This window comes from Odocoileus virginianus, chromosome 16 (genome assembly GCF_023699985.2).
Source record: "Odocoileus virginianus isolate 20LAN1187 ecotype Illinois chromosome 16, Ovbor_1.2, whole genome shotgun sequence".
NCBI classification, from domain to species: Eukaryota; Metazoa; Chordata; class Mammalia; order Artiodactyla; family Cervidae; genus Odocoileus; species Odocoileus virginianus.
The window spans coordinates 42,896,616-42,914,384 of record NC_069689.1 but is presented as its reverse complement, the minus strand read 5'-3'; the positions used below and the strand labels follow the sequence as shown (position 1 = coordinate 42,914,384).

The 17,769-nt window shown below is 40.2% G+C and overlaps 1 protein-coding gene and 1 pseudogene across 5 annotated transcripts in view; one reads left to right on the top strand and one right to left on the bottom strand.

Moving 5' to 3' along the window:
* LRRK1 (leucine rich repeat kinase 1) overlaps window positions 1-17,769 on the top strand; it is a 140,518-nt gene that overhangs the window by 66,552 nt on the left and 56,197 nt on the right. Inside the window, exon 1 of one of the 5 annotated variants that reach the window (XM_070478135.1) lies at window positions 10,699-10,806. The exons of the other annotated variants lie outside the window; for them this stretch is intronic. Within the exon in view, the coding sequence (XP_070334236.1) occupies window positions 10,789-10,806 (18 nt within the window). The 5' untranslated portion in view covers window positions 10,699-10,788. Of the gene's footprint in view, window positions 1-10,698; window positions 10,807-17,769 lie in introns of those variants that run through there. 5 annotated transcript variants of the gene reach the window in all.
* LOC110139392 (phosphatidylinositide phosphatase SAC2-like) lies at window positions 3,169-4,693 on the bottom strand (annotated as a pseudogene).

Genomic DNA, 17,769 nt, shown 5'->3' with positions numbered 1-17,769 from the left:
GTGTATGTGGTTTCAGGGAGCGAATCTAACTTTCCTCTCTTCCAGGTGGATGATCAAATATTCCAGCACAATTTTTAAAGTAAACTTTGATTTTCTTTCTGGATTAAAATGTCACCATTGCCATTTCTTCCAATATATACTTATATACATTTTGGGATTCTCTGCACTGGTCCACTAGCCTTTTAATCTATTTCTGTTCAAATGCCATGCTGTTTTGATTACAGGCATTTTATTTAAACCTTACGACTGGTTAAGGCAAGTTTTCTACTCCTTATTTGCTTTTTTCAAAAATATCTTAACTGTTATCAGACATCTGTTTTTTCCATTTTGTGCATTTCCCATGGTAACTTTCATGGTGATTTGTGCTGCATTTAGGTTTTTTAATGGGATTTTATAGTTTTATTGATAAAGGTTTCCTGAACGTATTTTGTTTATTTATTATTGTTTTTGCCATTGTTTGAATGGAATGTATATCATTCTTTCCCATTTCCGACTTGCTGATATGAAGGAAAGCTCTTCTGTTTATTTATTTGTTTTACCCAATCCCCTTACCAACTTCTCTTATTAATTCTAATAGTTTTCAGAGAAGTTCCTCAAAACTTTTAGGTATATATCAAGTTATCTGCAAATTCAAAGAAGGTTTGTCTTGTCTTTTCTAATATTTATCTAACTTTATTTCGTGGCTTATTGTGTATTAGCAGAAATGTCAAAAGTTGAATCATCTGAAAAGAGCAGATGTATCTCTCTTGTTCCTGATTTTAAAGGTCCTGGCATCAGCAGTTTATGGGAATTTTCTGTACATTTTTGGTAAATAGACTATTGCTGTATTTAGGTAGTTTCCATGTATTCCTCTTTGCTTAGGGTTTTTATTAAGAAAAGTTGCTGAATTTTATTGGATCTATATTAGCAGTTGTGGATATACTCACATAGTTTTTCTACTTTAATTTGCTGTTCTAATGCATAATAGTAGGTGTTGACCTAATATTGAAATCTTGTAATAAATGTTAATTGGTGTTATTATGGATGGATTTGATCTGTTGATATTTTATTTACAATGTTTGCTTCTATATTTATAGGTAATTGATCTATACTTTTCTATTTCTATTGTCTTTGAGATTTTGGTATAAAACAATGTTAGCCTTACAAAATGACTTGGGGAACTTCCCATTTTATTACAGCCTAGAGAAGTTTCATAGGAATCATTTATTACTAATGGTTGATTAGATAAAGCAGGTCTTTGTTTTCAGACATCTTTTGAAATCATTGGTCAGTTCAGGTTCTCTGCTTTTGCTTACATGCAGTTTAAGATGTTCTATTTTGGTAGAAAATCATCTATTTCCTTTAGATTTTTGAATTTGCCATTACGACATGTTACATTTACCTTTTTTGGTAATTATTTTCTCCTATGTCTGTAGTTATATTTCCATTCATGGTATTGATTTATGATGTTGAACAGTTTTACTTTTTCTCTTTTAAATTTTGTCAGACTAGTCAGGGTTTTATATATTCTAGAGGTCCTCAAGGAACCACTAGATTTTATTTATTTTTCATGATTTATTTTGTTTGTTCCTTCATTCACTTTGGCTTTTCTCTGTACTGAAACCGTCTTGACATCGTCTCTGAATATTTGGTTGATGGGGTTGTGGTCAAGCACGGCTCTGGTAGGAGCTTCCTGGCTCTGCTCTAATCTGGGCTCTAGGACCTCCATCTGGTTCCTTACATCTCTGGGCCTTGGTTTCCTCATCTACTGATCTTTATCAGTTCTTCATACAGTTATGAAAGTTTTCGGTTCATACTCCTGGTTTATGGCTTTATAACCCATTTGGACCTATTCATTATGTCAGATATCTGCCTTAACCCCGTCAGAGCTTCTCTCCTTAAGACTGGGTTTGTTGGCTCTGCACATGGCCACACTTCTCTTTTTCTTTTGCATCCACCTTTATAAGCTTTCCCAGCCTTTATATCCAGTTTTTTCTTTGTCTTAGGTGTATTTCTTATAAACAGCATTGTGTTTTCTTCACTTTAAATTATAATGATATTTTATTTTGCATAGTCACAGTATTTGACACTTCAAAAAAAGACATACCACTGATAAATTAAAAAGTAGATATACTTGTTAAAGTTACAGCAGACATAATGTTTAGCTGAGAATCATTTCAATAGCATAAGGCTCTAAAGGTGCCAGATAAACCAATACTTGTTTGGAATAAGATATGCAACTTTCTTAATGACAGGCTTACAGAAGAAGTCCTGGTTCCATGTGGTCAAGGTTACAGTCATAAAACCTAAAGTTTTAGCATAATCGTGCTTCAGACTGAATTTTAAATAGTTATGATAGTTTACACAATATGTGATGGACTGCCTTCTGCAAACAATTACAACTTGAAGACTTCTTTCAGGCATTACCAGTATCCAATATGTTTATATTCTAAATAATTCTGAAAAGAGCAAAATTAATAGGTTCTGACATTCACATCTGACATCTCAAGTTTTATGACTGGCAAGTCTTAATGCTCCTGGACTTTGGGGTTTACAAGGTAGCAATATCTTAAATTTGTTTAAGTAGGATGTGGGGAAAATTAAGATCAAATGGGCATACATTTCTTGACTATATAGTGCCATTAGCCCCCAATTAACTCTGTAGAGATTGGTTAAGCATCAAAAGCTAAAGCAATAGTTTTTTATGTTAAAATGTAAATACCAGTTACTCCATACTAGTAACACTTTAAAGTCACTAAACTAAGTATTTCCCTTGTAGAGATAACACACAGAAATTAACTGACAGAAACAAATTATGAAAAATGCTAATTACCTAAATGGATCCATGTCCACCCTTTGTGTCTATTTCATACATTCTTCCCACCCACCCCACTCCAGAAAACATTCAGATTATTACATCCCAAAGTAATCTATTCCTGAATTACTTTTCAAGAGACAAACCACCCTACAGTGTATAAGCTACTTAAGTCTGCACATCCTAGGATGCTGCACTTCCATTGTCCTGGCTCTATAATTTGGAAATCTACTCAGGTTTAGTCTCCTTTTAGAACCTTTACAAATAAACATAATTAGAATTTGTGATACTTAAATTCAAAGACAGTACAGATTATGTGACACCTCCTTTTTGGGGGATTAAATGAAAACCACAGGATTCTGTGCGGCTAAAAACTAAATCTGAGTTACTCGTGTCTGGCGTTGTGTAAATATATTTTTAAGTTCATTTTGTTGGACTTCCTTAACTACTTCAGGTTCTGCAGGGCTCTTCTGAACATTTGCCACTGCAGACTTTATCCCCTGGGTTAATCCAGCTTGGGTAATGTTAGCAACCTGTTCTGTGAAACTTCAAACCTTTGCAAAGGGAGAGACTGCTCGATTGCTACAGCTCTCTGAAGGAGAAAGAGTTACATGAAGCCCTGTCTCAAGTTCAAGCATGCTGGATTTGGAGCTGGTGGTCTTTTGAGATACACCTGACTGCCCTAGTTCAACTGACACAAACTGTGGCCCTATTGCAGAAAAAGACACATCTAATTGAGGTGGTGGAGAAGGTATCTGTTTCCATTGATTTGATTAAATTTCTTCATGAGAAACTTGATCAGTCATTTGATTTCCTTTCTTCCTATCCTGCTGAGAAACAGATCTGGTTTCTGATAGCTTGATCATTTTGTTTTGTGTATCTTGAACAAATCTGTGACAGCAAATATCCACAGGCTTGGCAAAGCCAGTCAGTGTGTATATGATGTCAGCATAAGGACCTTTCTTCAAAGAAGACTCATGGCCTTTTCCAAGCCCATGTTCATGAGCGATAGTAACCTCTGAAGGAACATGAATGTTTACATCAGTGTTTCTAGTAAACTAAGATCTTCTGCCTAATTGAGGTGCTGAAGCAATAATACCACCATTAGGAAGAAATAGTCTACTGTCCCTACACTCTCTGAAGAGTTAGCTAGCTGCCTGTCTTCATCAGACTTAGAATTTGTATGGAATTCATCAGAGTGGTATGAGTCATTATCTGAAGACATTTCTCCATCTGACTGCCTAGGCTTTATTATCCATCACACTTGCGTTTTCCATGGTTTCCAAAGATTTACTTAAGTTTGGTTTAGAAAGTTAACTTTCATTTCAGAGTTTATAAAGTTTATGAACTTTCATGGATTGCCAATATTTACAGTGAATTTGGTCTGTATCACTTTTTTATTTAGAGATGAAAATTTACTCATTAAAAACTTTTCACCTGGGCCAAAGAGCCTTAGTTTTGAGAACTGATGCCAGTGATGTCTTTGTGAGGTTTACTGATTTTTCTCTCAAGTTCTCTCTGTTGTAGGTACATCTAACCTCATGGCTTGCTTGGTGATCTGCAGCATCTCTGCAATGCACTGAAGGGTATCTTTTCCATTCTCTTCTGGATTGTGCATTACAGCTCTCAGTGTGTGATAACAGCCACTTGCTTCTATATATCTTCAGTGACATCTCATGAAGGACAACTTTGGCTAACCAAAGAGTGGGTTCAGGACCTATTTCTATTTTTCCCAGATCTACCAGACTTAGTTGTTGATACTGGTTTACTTTGTCAACTTTCATCATCATAACAGGTCATGAAGTAGACAGAGTTAGAAAGCAGTAATGTAGCATCAATGAGGATGTGCTCTTAAAACTGTCTCTTGAGCCAAGTCATAAAAATTATCTCATGACACATAGTATGAAATAAATTCTACACCTACTAATTAGTGTTACTTCATCCTAGCTTCTATTTTGACACTAATGTTTACATCTGTCAAACATGATCTCAGTCAAAAGCAGCAAGTCCAGAAGGAAAAGCACTTAGCATATAACAGGCAGTTGAGAAAAATGTCTGCCTTTCCCCCACCCACATTTTTACCAAAGTATAAGCTTCAGTAAATACTTAATTTTCCTCTCCACCACCCTCCACCCCACTTAAACAGAAAAAAAAAACAAAAACAGCAACAACAAAAAAAACCCAGACATTTTTTTAAACGCAGACAAGAAAAGAAAGGAAAGCTCTTTGAGTGCTTCCCCACCCCCACGCCTGAAGGAAGGGCTGCCAGTCAGACAGCCTTCCTTCCACAAACACCTCCAGCCCCTCACGCAGCCCTGCCCCTGCAAGGGTCAGCAGGCGACATAGACAGGAGGCTTTAAAAAGCAGTGATTTACAGGACAAATACAGCCTTACAAGAACTTTAACCTGCACAAAGGAGAAAGATCTTGAAAGTCACCACCAGGCTGCCACCTCAGGCTCGGCCCGCGGCCCTGAGGCTGGGTGGGGAGCCCCGAAGCTTGTGCCTCTCTGGTCAGTGCTGCCTGCTCTGTCAGCGAGTTGGGAATCCCTAGGGAGTATGACTTTGAAGGCCAGTGGGACTTGACTGCAGGATTTCCATAGAACTGGGGGAAACACAGACTCCAGTCTTGGAGGGCAAAATAAAATTGTGCATGCACCCAGACCCAGAAGAAGGGAGAAATGACCCATACAGGAGGCTGGACCAAAACTACCTGCTGGGGTGGGATCTCCTAGGTCAGGAGGGGTTCACCACAGGGACAAGAGCACTGCAGCAGCAGTCCTGGAAGGTCCCCCTTGAAGTAAACCCTCTTGGAGGTCCCCATTAACTATGCCATAGAGTTTGTAGACCCCAGGGCTGGTTCACCAGGCCAAACAACCAACAGGGATGATTGTCAACCCCATCCATCAGCAGATAATTGGGTTAAAACTTGACTGTGCAAGGCCCTGCCCACCAGAGCAAGACCTAGTTTTTCTCACCCTGTCCCTCCCATCAAGAAGCCTACAGAAGCCTCTTGGCTTCATCCACCAGAGAGCACACAGAAGAAACAAGAAGAACCACAGTCCCACAGCTAGAACAAAAACCACATTACATAAAATTAATCAGGATGAAATAGCATAGAATTATGTATGTCCCAGATGAAGGAACAATATAACCCCCCCCCCCAATAAAAGCAACTAACTGAAGTGGAGATATGCAGCCTTTCAGACAAAGAATTCAGAATAATGATAGTGAAGGTTATCCAGATCTCAGAAACAGAATGAAGAAGATGCAAGAAGTGTTTACCAAAGATCTAGAAGAGCTAAAGAGCAAACAAACAGAGATGAGCTAGAAGGAATCAATAGCAGAATAACTGAGGCAGAAGAACAGTTAAGTGACCTGGCGGACAGAATGGTGGAAGTCACTGCCACAGAACAGAATATAGGAAAAAGAATGAAAGAAAACGAAGACAGCCTAACAGACCTCTGTGAAAGCGTGTTAGTCACTAAGTTGTGTCCGACTCTTTGCCATCACAAGGACTATTGCACATGAATAGCTGAAAACTTCCTGAACATGGGAAAGGAAATAGTCAGCCAAGTTCAGGAAGCACAGAGTCCCAGGAAAGATAAACCCAAGGAGGAACATACTGAGAAACGTGGTAATCAAACTGACAAAAATTAAAGATGAACATAAAATATTAAAAGCAACAAAGGGAAAATGATAAATAGCATACAAGGGAACTCCCATTAGGTTATCAGTTGATTTCCCAACAGAAACTCTACAAGCCAGAAGGGAATGGCACAATATATTTAAAGTGATGAAAGGGAAGAACCTGCAACCAAGAAAGACTACCCAGCAAGACTCTCCTTCAGATTTGATGGAGAAATCTAAAGTTTTACAGACAAGCAAAATTTAAGAGAATTCAGCAACACCAAACCAACTTTACAACAAATGCTAAAAGAACTTCCCTAGGCAGAAAGCACAGGAGAGGGAAAAGACCTACAGAAAATAAGCCCAGAACAATTAAGAAAATGGTAATAGGATCTTTCATATTGATTAATTACCTTAAATGTAAATGGATTAAACGCACCAACCAAAAGACATAGACTGGCTGAGCGGATGAAAACGTGCACGTATGCACTTCCGCTGACCGCATCACTCTCCTTGACTGCCCCTCTCAAATTGTGTGTGGTTATTTTATATTGTTAGGTTAGTCATGTTCCCATTATGGCTTGCAGTTATAATTATCTTTTACTTTTGTCTGGCTATTGATTGTGAAACTGATAAGCATCTTTTACTATTGTGATTATGTAACTATTATTCATTAAATACCATTGTATCATGATTGGTCAACAGAGAAGTAGTAGAATTCTGTATCACTAAAATTACCATTTAATAGAAAAACCTGTAATCTCTTTTTAAAATCCAGATTCATATCAGAATTTTCTTGGAATTTTTTGAAAAATACAAAGGCCTAGGTATTGCTTTTTTCCTCCAAAGTGCCAGAGATATTTCAAATGAGGAACCATGTTTAAAAACAACTGGACTATGATGATCTTTTATCCAGTTTGTTTCACTTTTTCTATTTCACATTCAGTGCTCCCATTTCATTTAGTTTATGTTTTCCCATTTCTCCCTCTTTTCTTTTTTTATGTTCTTTTTCAAGCCTTTATTAAGCATTGCATAAAAACTTTTGTATACATATATATAAATTGTATGTATAATATATATATTTTAGGAAACATGAATTTTTGCCTAACTAAAAAATTTATAACATTTTGATTCCACTTGTTTGCCTTAATATGACTAAAATGCTAGATTTCTAAGTTAAAATGGATATAGAACAAGCAACAAAGGTTTACTGTATAGCACAGGGAACTATACTTAGTATCTTGTAATAACCTATAATGGAAAATAATCTAAAAAATAATATATGTGTGTATGTATAAATGAACCATCTTGCTGTGTACCTGAAACATTATAAGTCAACTGTTTTGTTGTTGTTGTTCACTCAGTCATATACGACTGTGCAACCCCAGAGATTGCAGTATGCCAGACCTCCCTGTCCCCCACTATCTGCCAGAGTGTACTCAAACCTATGTCCATTGAGTCAATGATGCCATCCAACCATCTCATCCTCTGTCGTCCCCTTCTCCTCTGCCTTCAGTCTTTCCCAGCATCAAGAATCTTTTCCAGAGTCAGCTCTTCGTATCAGGTGGCCAAAGTGTTGGAGCTTCAGCTTCAGGATCCGTCCTTCCAATGAATATTCAGGATTGATTTCCTTTAGGATTGATGAGTTTGACCTCCTCACTGTCCACGGGACTCTCAGGAGTCTTTTCCAGCACCACAATTCAAAAGCATCAATTCTTCAGCGCTCAGCTTTCTTTATGGTCCAACTCTCACATCCATACATGACTAGCTTTGACCATATGGACGTTTGTCAACAAACTGATATCTCTGCTTTTTAATATGCTAAGTTCCTCATAACTTTACTTCTAAGGAGCAAAGGTCTTTTAATTTCATGGCTGCAATCAAATGTCTGCAATGATTTTGGAGCCCAAGAAAATAAAGTCTGTCATTGTTTTCATTTTTTCCCTATCTATTTACCATAAAGCGATGGAACCAGTTGCCATGATCTTAGTTTTTTTAATGTTGAGTTCTAAGCCAGCTTTTTCACTTTCCTCTTTCACCTTCATCAAGGGGCTCTTTAGTTCCTCTTCACTTTCTGCCATTAGGGCGTCCCTGAAGCTTAGTTGGTAAAGACTCCGCCTACAATTCAGGAGACCCTGGTTCAACTCCTGGGTCAGGAAGATCTGCTGGAGAAGGGATAGGCTACCTACTCCAGTATTCTTGGGCTTCCCTGGTGGTTCAGCTGGTAAAGAATCTGCCTGTAATGCAAGAGACCTGGGTTTGATCCCTGAGTTGGGAAGATCCCCTGGAAAAGGGGAAGGCTACCCACTTTAGTATTCTGGCCTAGAGAATTCCATGGACTGTATAGTCCATGGGGTCACAAACAGTCGGACATGACTGAGTGACCTTCACTTTCACTTCACTTTCATCTGCATATCTGAGGTTATTGGTATTTCCTCCGGCAATCTTGACTCCAGCTTGAGCTTCATCCATCCTGGCATTTCGCATGATGTACTCTGCATATAAGTTAAATAAGTCAACTATATGTCAATTATATATATATATATATATATACACACATATATATGTATATGTATGTATATATGTATAAAAAAAGAAAGAAAAAGTAGAGACATCACTTTGCTTACAAAAGTCCATATAGTCAAATCTATGGTTTTTCCAGTAGTCATGTACAGATGTGAAAGTTGGACCATAAGGAAGGCTGAGTGCCAAATAATTGATGCTTTCAAATTGTGGTGCTGGAGAAGACTCTTGAGAATCCCTTTGACTACAAGGAAATCAAACCAGTCAGACCTAAAGGAAATCAACTCTGAATATTCACTGGAAGGACTGATGCTGAAGCTGAAGCTCCAATACTTTGGCCCCCTGATAGGAACAGCCAACTCACTGGAAAAGACCCTGATGCTGGGAAAGGTTGAGGGCAGGAGGAGAAGGGTGTGGCAGAGGATAAAATGGCTAGACAGCATCACCAACTCACTGGACATGAATTTTAGCAAACGGGGAGACAGTGGAGGACACAGGAGCCCGGCGTGCTGCAGAGCATGGGGTCACAGGGAGTCAGACATGACTCAGCGACTGAACAGCAACATTTCCTCTTTACCTTTTTCTTTTCTTAGTATTTATTTACTTATTTATTTGGCTGCTTAGGGTCTTAGTTGTGACACACGAGATCTTTGGTCCTTACTTGTGGCATGTGGGATATAGTTCCCTGACCAGGAACCAAACCCAGGTCCTCTGCATTGGGATCTCAGAGTCTTAGCTACTGCACCCCCAGGGAGGTTCCTTTTTACCTTTTTCTAATCATTTCTGGTTTGCGAGTTTCTAGAGAACACTGATATTCTGTTTTCCACACCTTCTTACCTCTCTGTACCTTGGCTGGTCTCAGTTATAAACAGAGGTAGTTACAGTATCTACCTTGGAAGCCAGCTGGCACTTAGCCCAAGGCCTGGCACATGATAAGTCTCAATAAACATTAAATATCAGCTTCATGTTGCAAAAGGAAATAATGATCATCTAACCCTTACATGTGTATAGTGTTAAGTGTTTTTCCCAGCACTTTCTTATCATGTTTGAACCATATAACATGTCAGTAAGAACTGCAGGAAGTAGAAATTTGTTTACCAGATGAAAATATTGAGGTTTAGAGATATTCTGTTACTTGTCTGAGAACAGAAAATATTAAACAGTGATGCTGAGACCAGAACCTGAGTCTTTGTAACTTGGGGATTTTCTCATTTCATAATCCCTGCAGTGTACCCCTCAGGTCTTTCGTGTAGATCAGTGGTTCTTGCACTTTTCTGTAATTGGAGTCCCTGATGGCTTTTAAAATTCACAATGTGCAGGCCACATTGTACACTATCTAAATCCAAATCTGTATGATGGGACCTGAGTCAGTAGTTTTTTAGAAACTTCCCAAGTGATTCTAATATGCACCTGGTGACTTTCATTTTTTTTTTTTTTGGTTTAAGGTTAAAAGCAGAAATGGTTGAGATCTGTGTCTGTGGTCTTTTCAACTGGTAATTCCTGCTAATTTGCCAGGGTAGGGATAGAGCACGCACGTGATTATTGCATTCTGTAAATGAGAATGCAAAGACAAGACACAGTTGCTTTTCTACTCCTTGGCTCTCTTGGGCAGAATCGGAAGAGAAAATGAAATTGCAGTACAGCCTGAGTCATAAGGACTCTTTGGGCTTCCCCAAAGTGGGTGGTGTTTTTATTATTATTATTATTCAAGTGAATTTCACAGTCAAGCACCTTGCATTAGGTGCGTTTGGCTGCTCGGATCGCTGACCTATGACAGCACTTTCCTTCTGTGCTGCCAGCAGAAGAGAGGGATTTAGTGCGGGGCAGTCCAGCATCGGGAACGATGACTCGGGAACCAGAGGTATGTGCCCTGACCTCCCCAGGTGTGCCGGGGGATAGAACTGGCATTTGGGTTTAGAATATTGGACTAAGGCTGGCATCAAAAAGGTACTTGGCTGCCATGTGTACACAGCCTGAAAACTCTGTCTTCCTGGCCATTCATGGCAGCGACCTTGCTAAGGCAGTCATCTTGTTTCCTTCTGTTTTTGTGCTCTGCCTTCCCCACCAGCCAGTTGGTATTTTTTAATGGAATTGCTGCCACTGTGGAAGCCAGGGCTGGTTGAGGTTCCCCACGCCTCTGTGTCAGGCCCAGCCTTGTTCTCAGGCTGCCAGAATCTCTCCGCCAGCAACTGGGAACGGCTGAGAAGCCCATGTTGATTTTCCACTGTCAGCGGGCAGTTAGGTTTTGATGGTGTTTGGAAAGGAAAGTCTGAGAGCCTGCATCACATGGTCTGGATGCATTTTTCAAAGAGCAAAAGCGAAGCCAAGTCAGACCTGACCAAAATCGTTCCTAGCTCTGGCTCCCGAGTGCCCCTCTGGAAAGTCACCCAAACCCTTGCCTGGATGTTTAATGAGCTGGCCTGTGTTCGTGGTGACCATCCTGTCAGTGTTTGCTTTGTTGCCATGAGAAATAACACTTTGGTGCTGGCATGGCCAGAAAGAAACAGATGCCGGGAGGCCAAGGCAGGGCCTGGACTTGGCACGCTATTTGTCCCATTCAGCAGTGAGAAGGCTGGGCTGGAGGGCTTGCTGGGCTGGTCTGAGTGCTGGAGTAAGTGGCTTAGAACTGAAATTTTTGAAACTACCCAATTGGGAACTTACTAATTTTCTTTAGAAGTCTCTAATGATGACAAATCTGATAGTGAACCTAGAAATCATTCATTACACCTACTACACTGTTGTCATTACTGCTGGCACTTTAGCTCAGCTCTGGCTTATGATGCACCCTGCATATTTCTGGTGACTGGCCATCTAGATGCTGGTGTCTGTGCCCAAGCACAAAGAGCCTGGCTGCATTTGGGAGCTGAGGCCGCCCTTCTCAGGCATCAGGGTGGTCTGGAGGGTCCAAGAACACACACGCGGGCACTCGGAGGGGCACCCCCGCCGTAGGGCCGGCTGCTCAGCTCTGCTCGGGCCGCTGTGAGCAGCTGACCAAGGGCCGCTGGCGCTGGGGGAGGTAAGGCTTCAGGGGAGCTTCCCTGCCCCAATTAAGCCTGGGGTTTGGTATCAGGGTCTTACCGGAGAACTGTGAGCTCTCCAGGGCATCTCGGCATCTGCACCTCGCGCCTTTTCTGCTGCTCGCAGCCTCCTCCGGCGGGAGGTGTGGCTGGCCGGCGGGGCCGCAGCAGCGCGGGGGTAGGGAGCGGCCTGATTGCGCGTGGTTCTGCCTCCTCACGTCTGGCTTGTGTGAGAGGAGCGCTCACCTGCCCTGTGAGAGTTACTAAATATGAGATCAAACTCAGAACGGTCATGGCCTCTGTCGTCAGCTCCGCTTTTCCATGGCCCTGAAATTCAGCCGATGATCCTGCATGTGTCTGTTTTACCTAGTTTCCGGATGCTTTCTCCACCCTCATGCCCTGTTCACATGCTTTCCCTATGGAATAAACTTGCCACTGTGATGCCGTCCACACGGTGAGTGCTTCCTAGAGCTGGAGAACAGACAGTGAGGGTAACACAGGAGAACAGGTGAGCCAGGGAACAGTATAACCTTCCAGGCAGATGTACATGCCGGGCGTCCCATTAGATCATCAAACATAATACAAAGCAGCAGTTATACAAACTACTTGCATTTAATTTACAATGGAGAAAATGCTTAATAGAGATACAGAAATACTATTCTTTGAAATATGTGACAAAGTAGAAAACACAATAAGGAAAGGATAAGAGAAGAAAAGGAAACATTATCAAATGTCATTGAAACTATTGGATATCAGCATTGTTGTGCAGTCCCTAAGTCATGTCCCACTCTTTGCAACCCCACGGACTGCAGCCTGCCAGGCTTCCCTGTCCTTCACTGTCTCCCAGAGTTTGCTCAAACTCATGTCCATTGAGTTGGTGATGCCATCCAACCATCTCATCCTCTGTTGCCTCCTTCTCCTCCTGCTTTCAACCTTTCTCAGCATCAGGGACTTTCCCAATGAGTTGTCTCTTCACATCAGGTGGCCATAGACAAGTACATTCATAATTATGCAAATTAATCCCAGACCGGTAAAAGTTAAGCATTTGAACCTCATTTGAATATATTTTAAAAGCACATTTATTCCAGTTATAAAAGAAAATGATTACATTTCAAAACTTTAAAGGTATATCAAGATGTATAGTCACAAATAAGCTAAATGATATATATTAAAATTATAGTAAAAGGTAGTAATACAGTAAAATATAGCTTTACTATAGTATACTAACATAGTAAAATATAATTTTTAAAGAAATATTAAAAAGAAAAACATCAGAAGATAACTTGAGAAAAAAGAACTGACAGAAACTGAAATCCAAAAAAAGTAATTGATGCAAGTACATGTCAGTTGATAATTGAGTTTAATTCAGTCAGTGTTTATAGATCACCTACTAGATGCTTGGCACTCTTCAGTGCCCAAGCCAGAGCCATGGCCATATTGCTTACAAATGGCCTTGGGTAAGAAGTTCAGAGAAATGAATGGTTAATTTACATAAGAGAAAACACAGACAGTAAATCATGGCATGGAAACATACAACGTTATTGGAAACTACAGAAATAAAAATTAAAATAACTTGAAAATGCTGTCACATACCTGTTAAACTCACAAAAATAAATATAAATGCTGAGTAAGACACTTTGCAGCATCAAAGAGAAAGGGACACCAAAGCCTTGCTGCTGGCAGTACAAATTGGTTCCATATGTGTGGAAAGTAATAATTGGCATCATATGACAAAAGCTATAAAGCACTTTTCTCCCAGAGAACAGCTCTGAATTTGGCATTTCCTTTTTGAAAGATACCTCTAGGACATAACTCAAACGGAAAAAAAAGTAATTGCCACAACTGCACTGCTCAAAGCATGGCTATTTATAAGAAACTAGGAGAAAACCCCCACTACCCAGCAGCCGGGCTACCCAAAGGCGAGCACTGCCCAGCAGGGACAGCAGGCAGCCTGCCCGCGCTCAGCGCCACGCCAGCCCACCAGCTCGCCACACCTCAGCCCCAGGCCCGGGAAGGGCTCCCCTAGCCCACAGCCCAGTCACATCCCTCGTCCATCTCTGAGAGCTCCCTGCCCTTTTATTCATAGCACTTAAAGTTGGGGGTTGTCCGTTCGGGTGATATTCTTGTTTAATGTCAATTCCCCCCTTTAACTGGAAGCTTCTCCAAAGCAAGAATTTGTCCTGTTTTGCTTACTCTGTATTTGCCCCTCAGTGTAGGGCTGGAACAGGGTGAGTAGATGGTTGCTTAGATGGATGGCTGGAACATAGGTGGGTGGATGGATGGATGGGTGGGCTCCCTGGATGGATGCATGGATGAACAGGTGAATAGATGGGTGGATAAATTTTTACACATGTAGTAACCTTTTGTTTACATAGGATTTTATGGCTAACAAACTACTTTGCAAAACATTCTACTTTAATCATCTGTACAAGTCCAAGAGGTAGAAATTGTTGTCTTTACTTAAAAATTGAGGAGACAGTTCTCTCAAACAGTAACTTGAATAGGGTAGTAATTGCAGAGATAGTATTTTTATTTCTTGTTTTTTTCTTTCTCTTGAATTGCTATTCGCAAAATTCTTAAGTTGGAAGGAGATTTTTTGGTAAATTTCCTATTTTTAAAAGGAATGACTGAAATACTACAGGGTAAAAAGCACAATGTTGATTTAAAAGCAGACCTTGTGTACCTATTTTTAAGAATTTTAGTGAAGAAAAATTGATAAATTTTAATATGTTTTGGCATTTAGATGATTCAAAGAGGACCACTTTTCTTTAACAAAATGTACTTGATGGTTTTCCAGAAGTTAGCACTGTGCTCTTATCTTGGTATAGACCCTGCTTGGTTGGAGAACTGAAACCTTTGAGTTCAGTTGTTGATTTCCATTAGAGAAAATTTTGTTACAGTTTTTGCATCCATGGGTGTACATGTAGTTGACTTAGAATTTTAATGGCTCTTGCAGAGTAATTGGTTTTGCTCATAAAGTGAAGTGAGTCTTCTATTAAGGAACCATGTATGTAACACAGAGACAATTTGTTCTTTGAAAGATTGGATTGAAAAAGAGCTATATTGAATTAGGAGCCTTTGGAGAGTGATCCTTTATTTTCCTTGTTTGTCTCATATACACTGTTTTTTCTCTTACTGTGTCACTTTGAGAACTTTTTATTTTGGAAGTAAATCTTGCATTTCAACATCATTATTTGGTTTTTTAGATCTGGCTGAGGACATCTCCCATACCTTAAACATTATTTTCCAGTGGTTGATGGATTGTCATTTTTATGCTTAGATTATTAAGGTACTTTTATTTTTCATTTAGTCATTATCAATTTTATTATTTTCAAATTATTCTAAAATTGGTTTTATTTGGCAACTTCCTTATTTTTATTTCATTTTGGTTGTTATATTTTTAGTCTAATTTCATTTCCCCACTTTCTTTTAGCTTTTCACTCTAAGCAGGGCAGGGCTAGTTTGTGATGCTTTACTTTTTCCTTTTGATAACTGTTATCAGAGTTTTTGTTACAATTACTTGTGTTGCTTTTGTTGGTCTAAAAATATATTCTACTCTTGTAAATTGGTTTTACTCTCCTGTGGTGGTGGTGGTGTTCATTGTTCAGTCATGTCCAGCTCTTTGCAATCCCATGGACTGTAGCCCACCAGGCTCCTCTGTCCATGGGATTCTCCAGATAAGAATACTAGAGTGGTATTGCTGTGCCGTCCTCCAGGAGGTGGAATTCTTTCCTACCTGAGAATTGAACCCATATCTCCTGAATTGCAGGCAGGTTTTTTTTTTGACCCCCTGAGCCTCTTGGGAAGCCCAACCCCACCCAAACGCTACTCATCAGTGCTCTAAAATAGTCAAGAGCAGTGTGTGTGGTAGTCACTTAGTCGTGTCCAGCTCTTTGTGACCCCATGGACTGTAGTCTGCCAGGCTCCTCTGTCCATGGAATTCTCCAGGCGAGAATACTGGAATGGGTTGCCATTCCCTTCTCCAGGGGGTCTTCCTCACCCAGGAATGGAACCCGGGTCTCCTGCTTTGCAGGCAGATTCTTTACCAGCTGAGTCACCAGGGAAGCTGTTTTCTCTCCTAACCAAGCATTATTTGAAAGGGCATTTTTAGTGTCCAAATAATTGGATACCTTTCAATTCTGCTTTCATCATTGATTTCTACCTTTACTTTGCCTTTGTCCAGGGGTAAGATATGCAGGAAGCTTGCCTTTTCCCTTTTTTCCATTTACTTTTGTTTCTTACTCCGAATACAATCAATATATGTGCAGGTTCATACTGACTTGAAAACAGAGTTTGTTCTCCTGGCCCCTACTCCCATTCTTACTATAATGTGTAATTTTATAATTCTCCATTCATTTTTTTGCAAATGAGACCTATCATATTCTGCTAATATTTTTCTAAAATTTTCATGAGTTTGTTTTTTATGAATTTGTCCTAGGTTGGAACCCAGAGATTTAGCATGGTGTGTTTTGGGGCTTCATCATCATTAAGGCACCTTGATTATCTCTCCTATTGCCTTTGAAATCGTGTCAGCTATTTCATGGCCATGTGACTGAACATGGTGTCAATTGGAAGGGACCAGACAGAACATTAGGCTCCTGATGTGAACTGTGATCCTGGTTCTCTTACCTTCAAACAGATTGCCTCACTGAGGCTGTTTATGTGCAAATTGTGCCTGAGCTTACAGGGTTACTGTGAGGGACATTTGAAAACGTTCTGTGTACGCCTTGCAAAGAGTTACCAGGAAGGTATTATCATGCCATCACAGCTCAACTTCCAGAAGGTTCTCCTACAGGGTTCAGGTTTGAGTGTACCCTAGGAGGCAACAGACTGTTTCGTGTTGACTTTAGGATTGTTTATAAGTTATTTCCGTGCTTACATTTCGCATTGATCTGGCTTGCTTGGTTATGTTTCCCTTTTTTCCCCTTTGTCTGAAATTATATTGGCAGCTAACCACCACTGATTCTGACATTTATAATATTTTAGCAAGTGGGCTTTTGTCAGAACTAATTTCATTTTTTTCTCTCTCTTACTAGTCATTTAATGTAATAACTGAGTCATTTAATTAATCTTTCTTCTGAGCTTAGAAGGAAGGCTATCCTCCCCTTTCTCTTTTCCTCTCCTTTTCCTTACCCCCTTTATTGTCCTCAGGTCATTTTCAAAATTCTCCTTTTTCATCATAGAGTCCTCCTAGGCTTTTCCCTAAATTAATAACTGGTTTCACTGTCCTTTCCCTACATTTTTATTGTTTCTAATCTGCTTATCTCAAGAGGCATCCCTGTGGCTTTCAAGAATATCTGCTTATTTCATTTCCTTTCTTAATCCGTGGGCTTCTGTTGGTGGAATGTTCCGGTTTCTCAGGTCTTGATTCTCCCATGGTCACTAATTTGTTACCATGTGTATCAGTGCCAGTGTAACAAAGTAACAAACACGAGTTGGCTTAGAATAACAGGAATGTGTTGTCTCAAGTTCTGTAGGCTGCACATCTGACTGAGGGTGTTGACAGGGCCTGTGCTCCTTGTCACAGCTCCAGCGGAAGACCCTTCCCTGCTACTTCATAGCATCCAGTGGCTACTGGCAGTCCTGGGTGTTCCTTGGCTTGTAGACCCATCACTCCACTCACACGCCATCCCCCCACCCTGACTTCTCGTCTTTTCTCTGCATGTGTCCACCTCTGTGTGTCACCTTCCCTTTCCATAAGGACACCATTCACACTAGGGCCTGCCTTAGTGACCTCATTTTAACTTGATTACCTCCATAAAGACCCTGTTTCCAAGTAAAGTCAAATAAGCTTATTTTCAGGTATT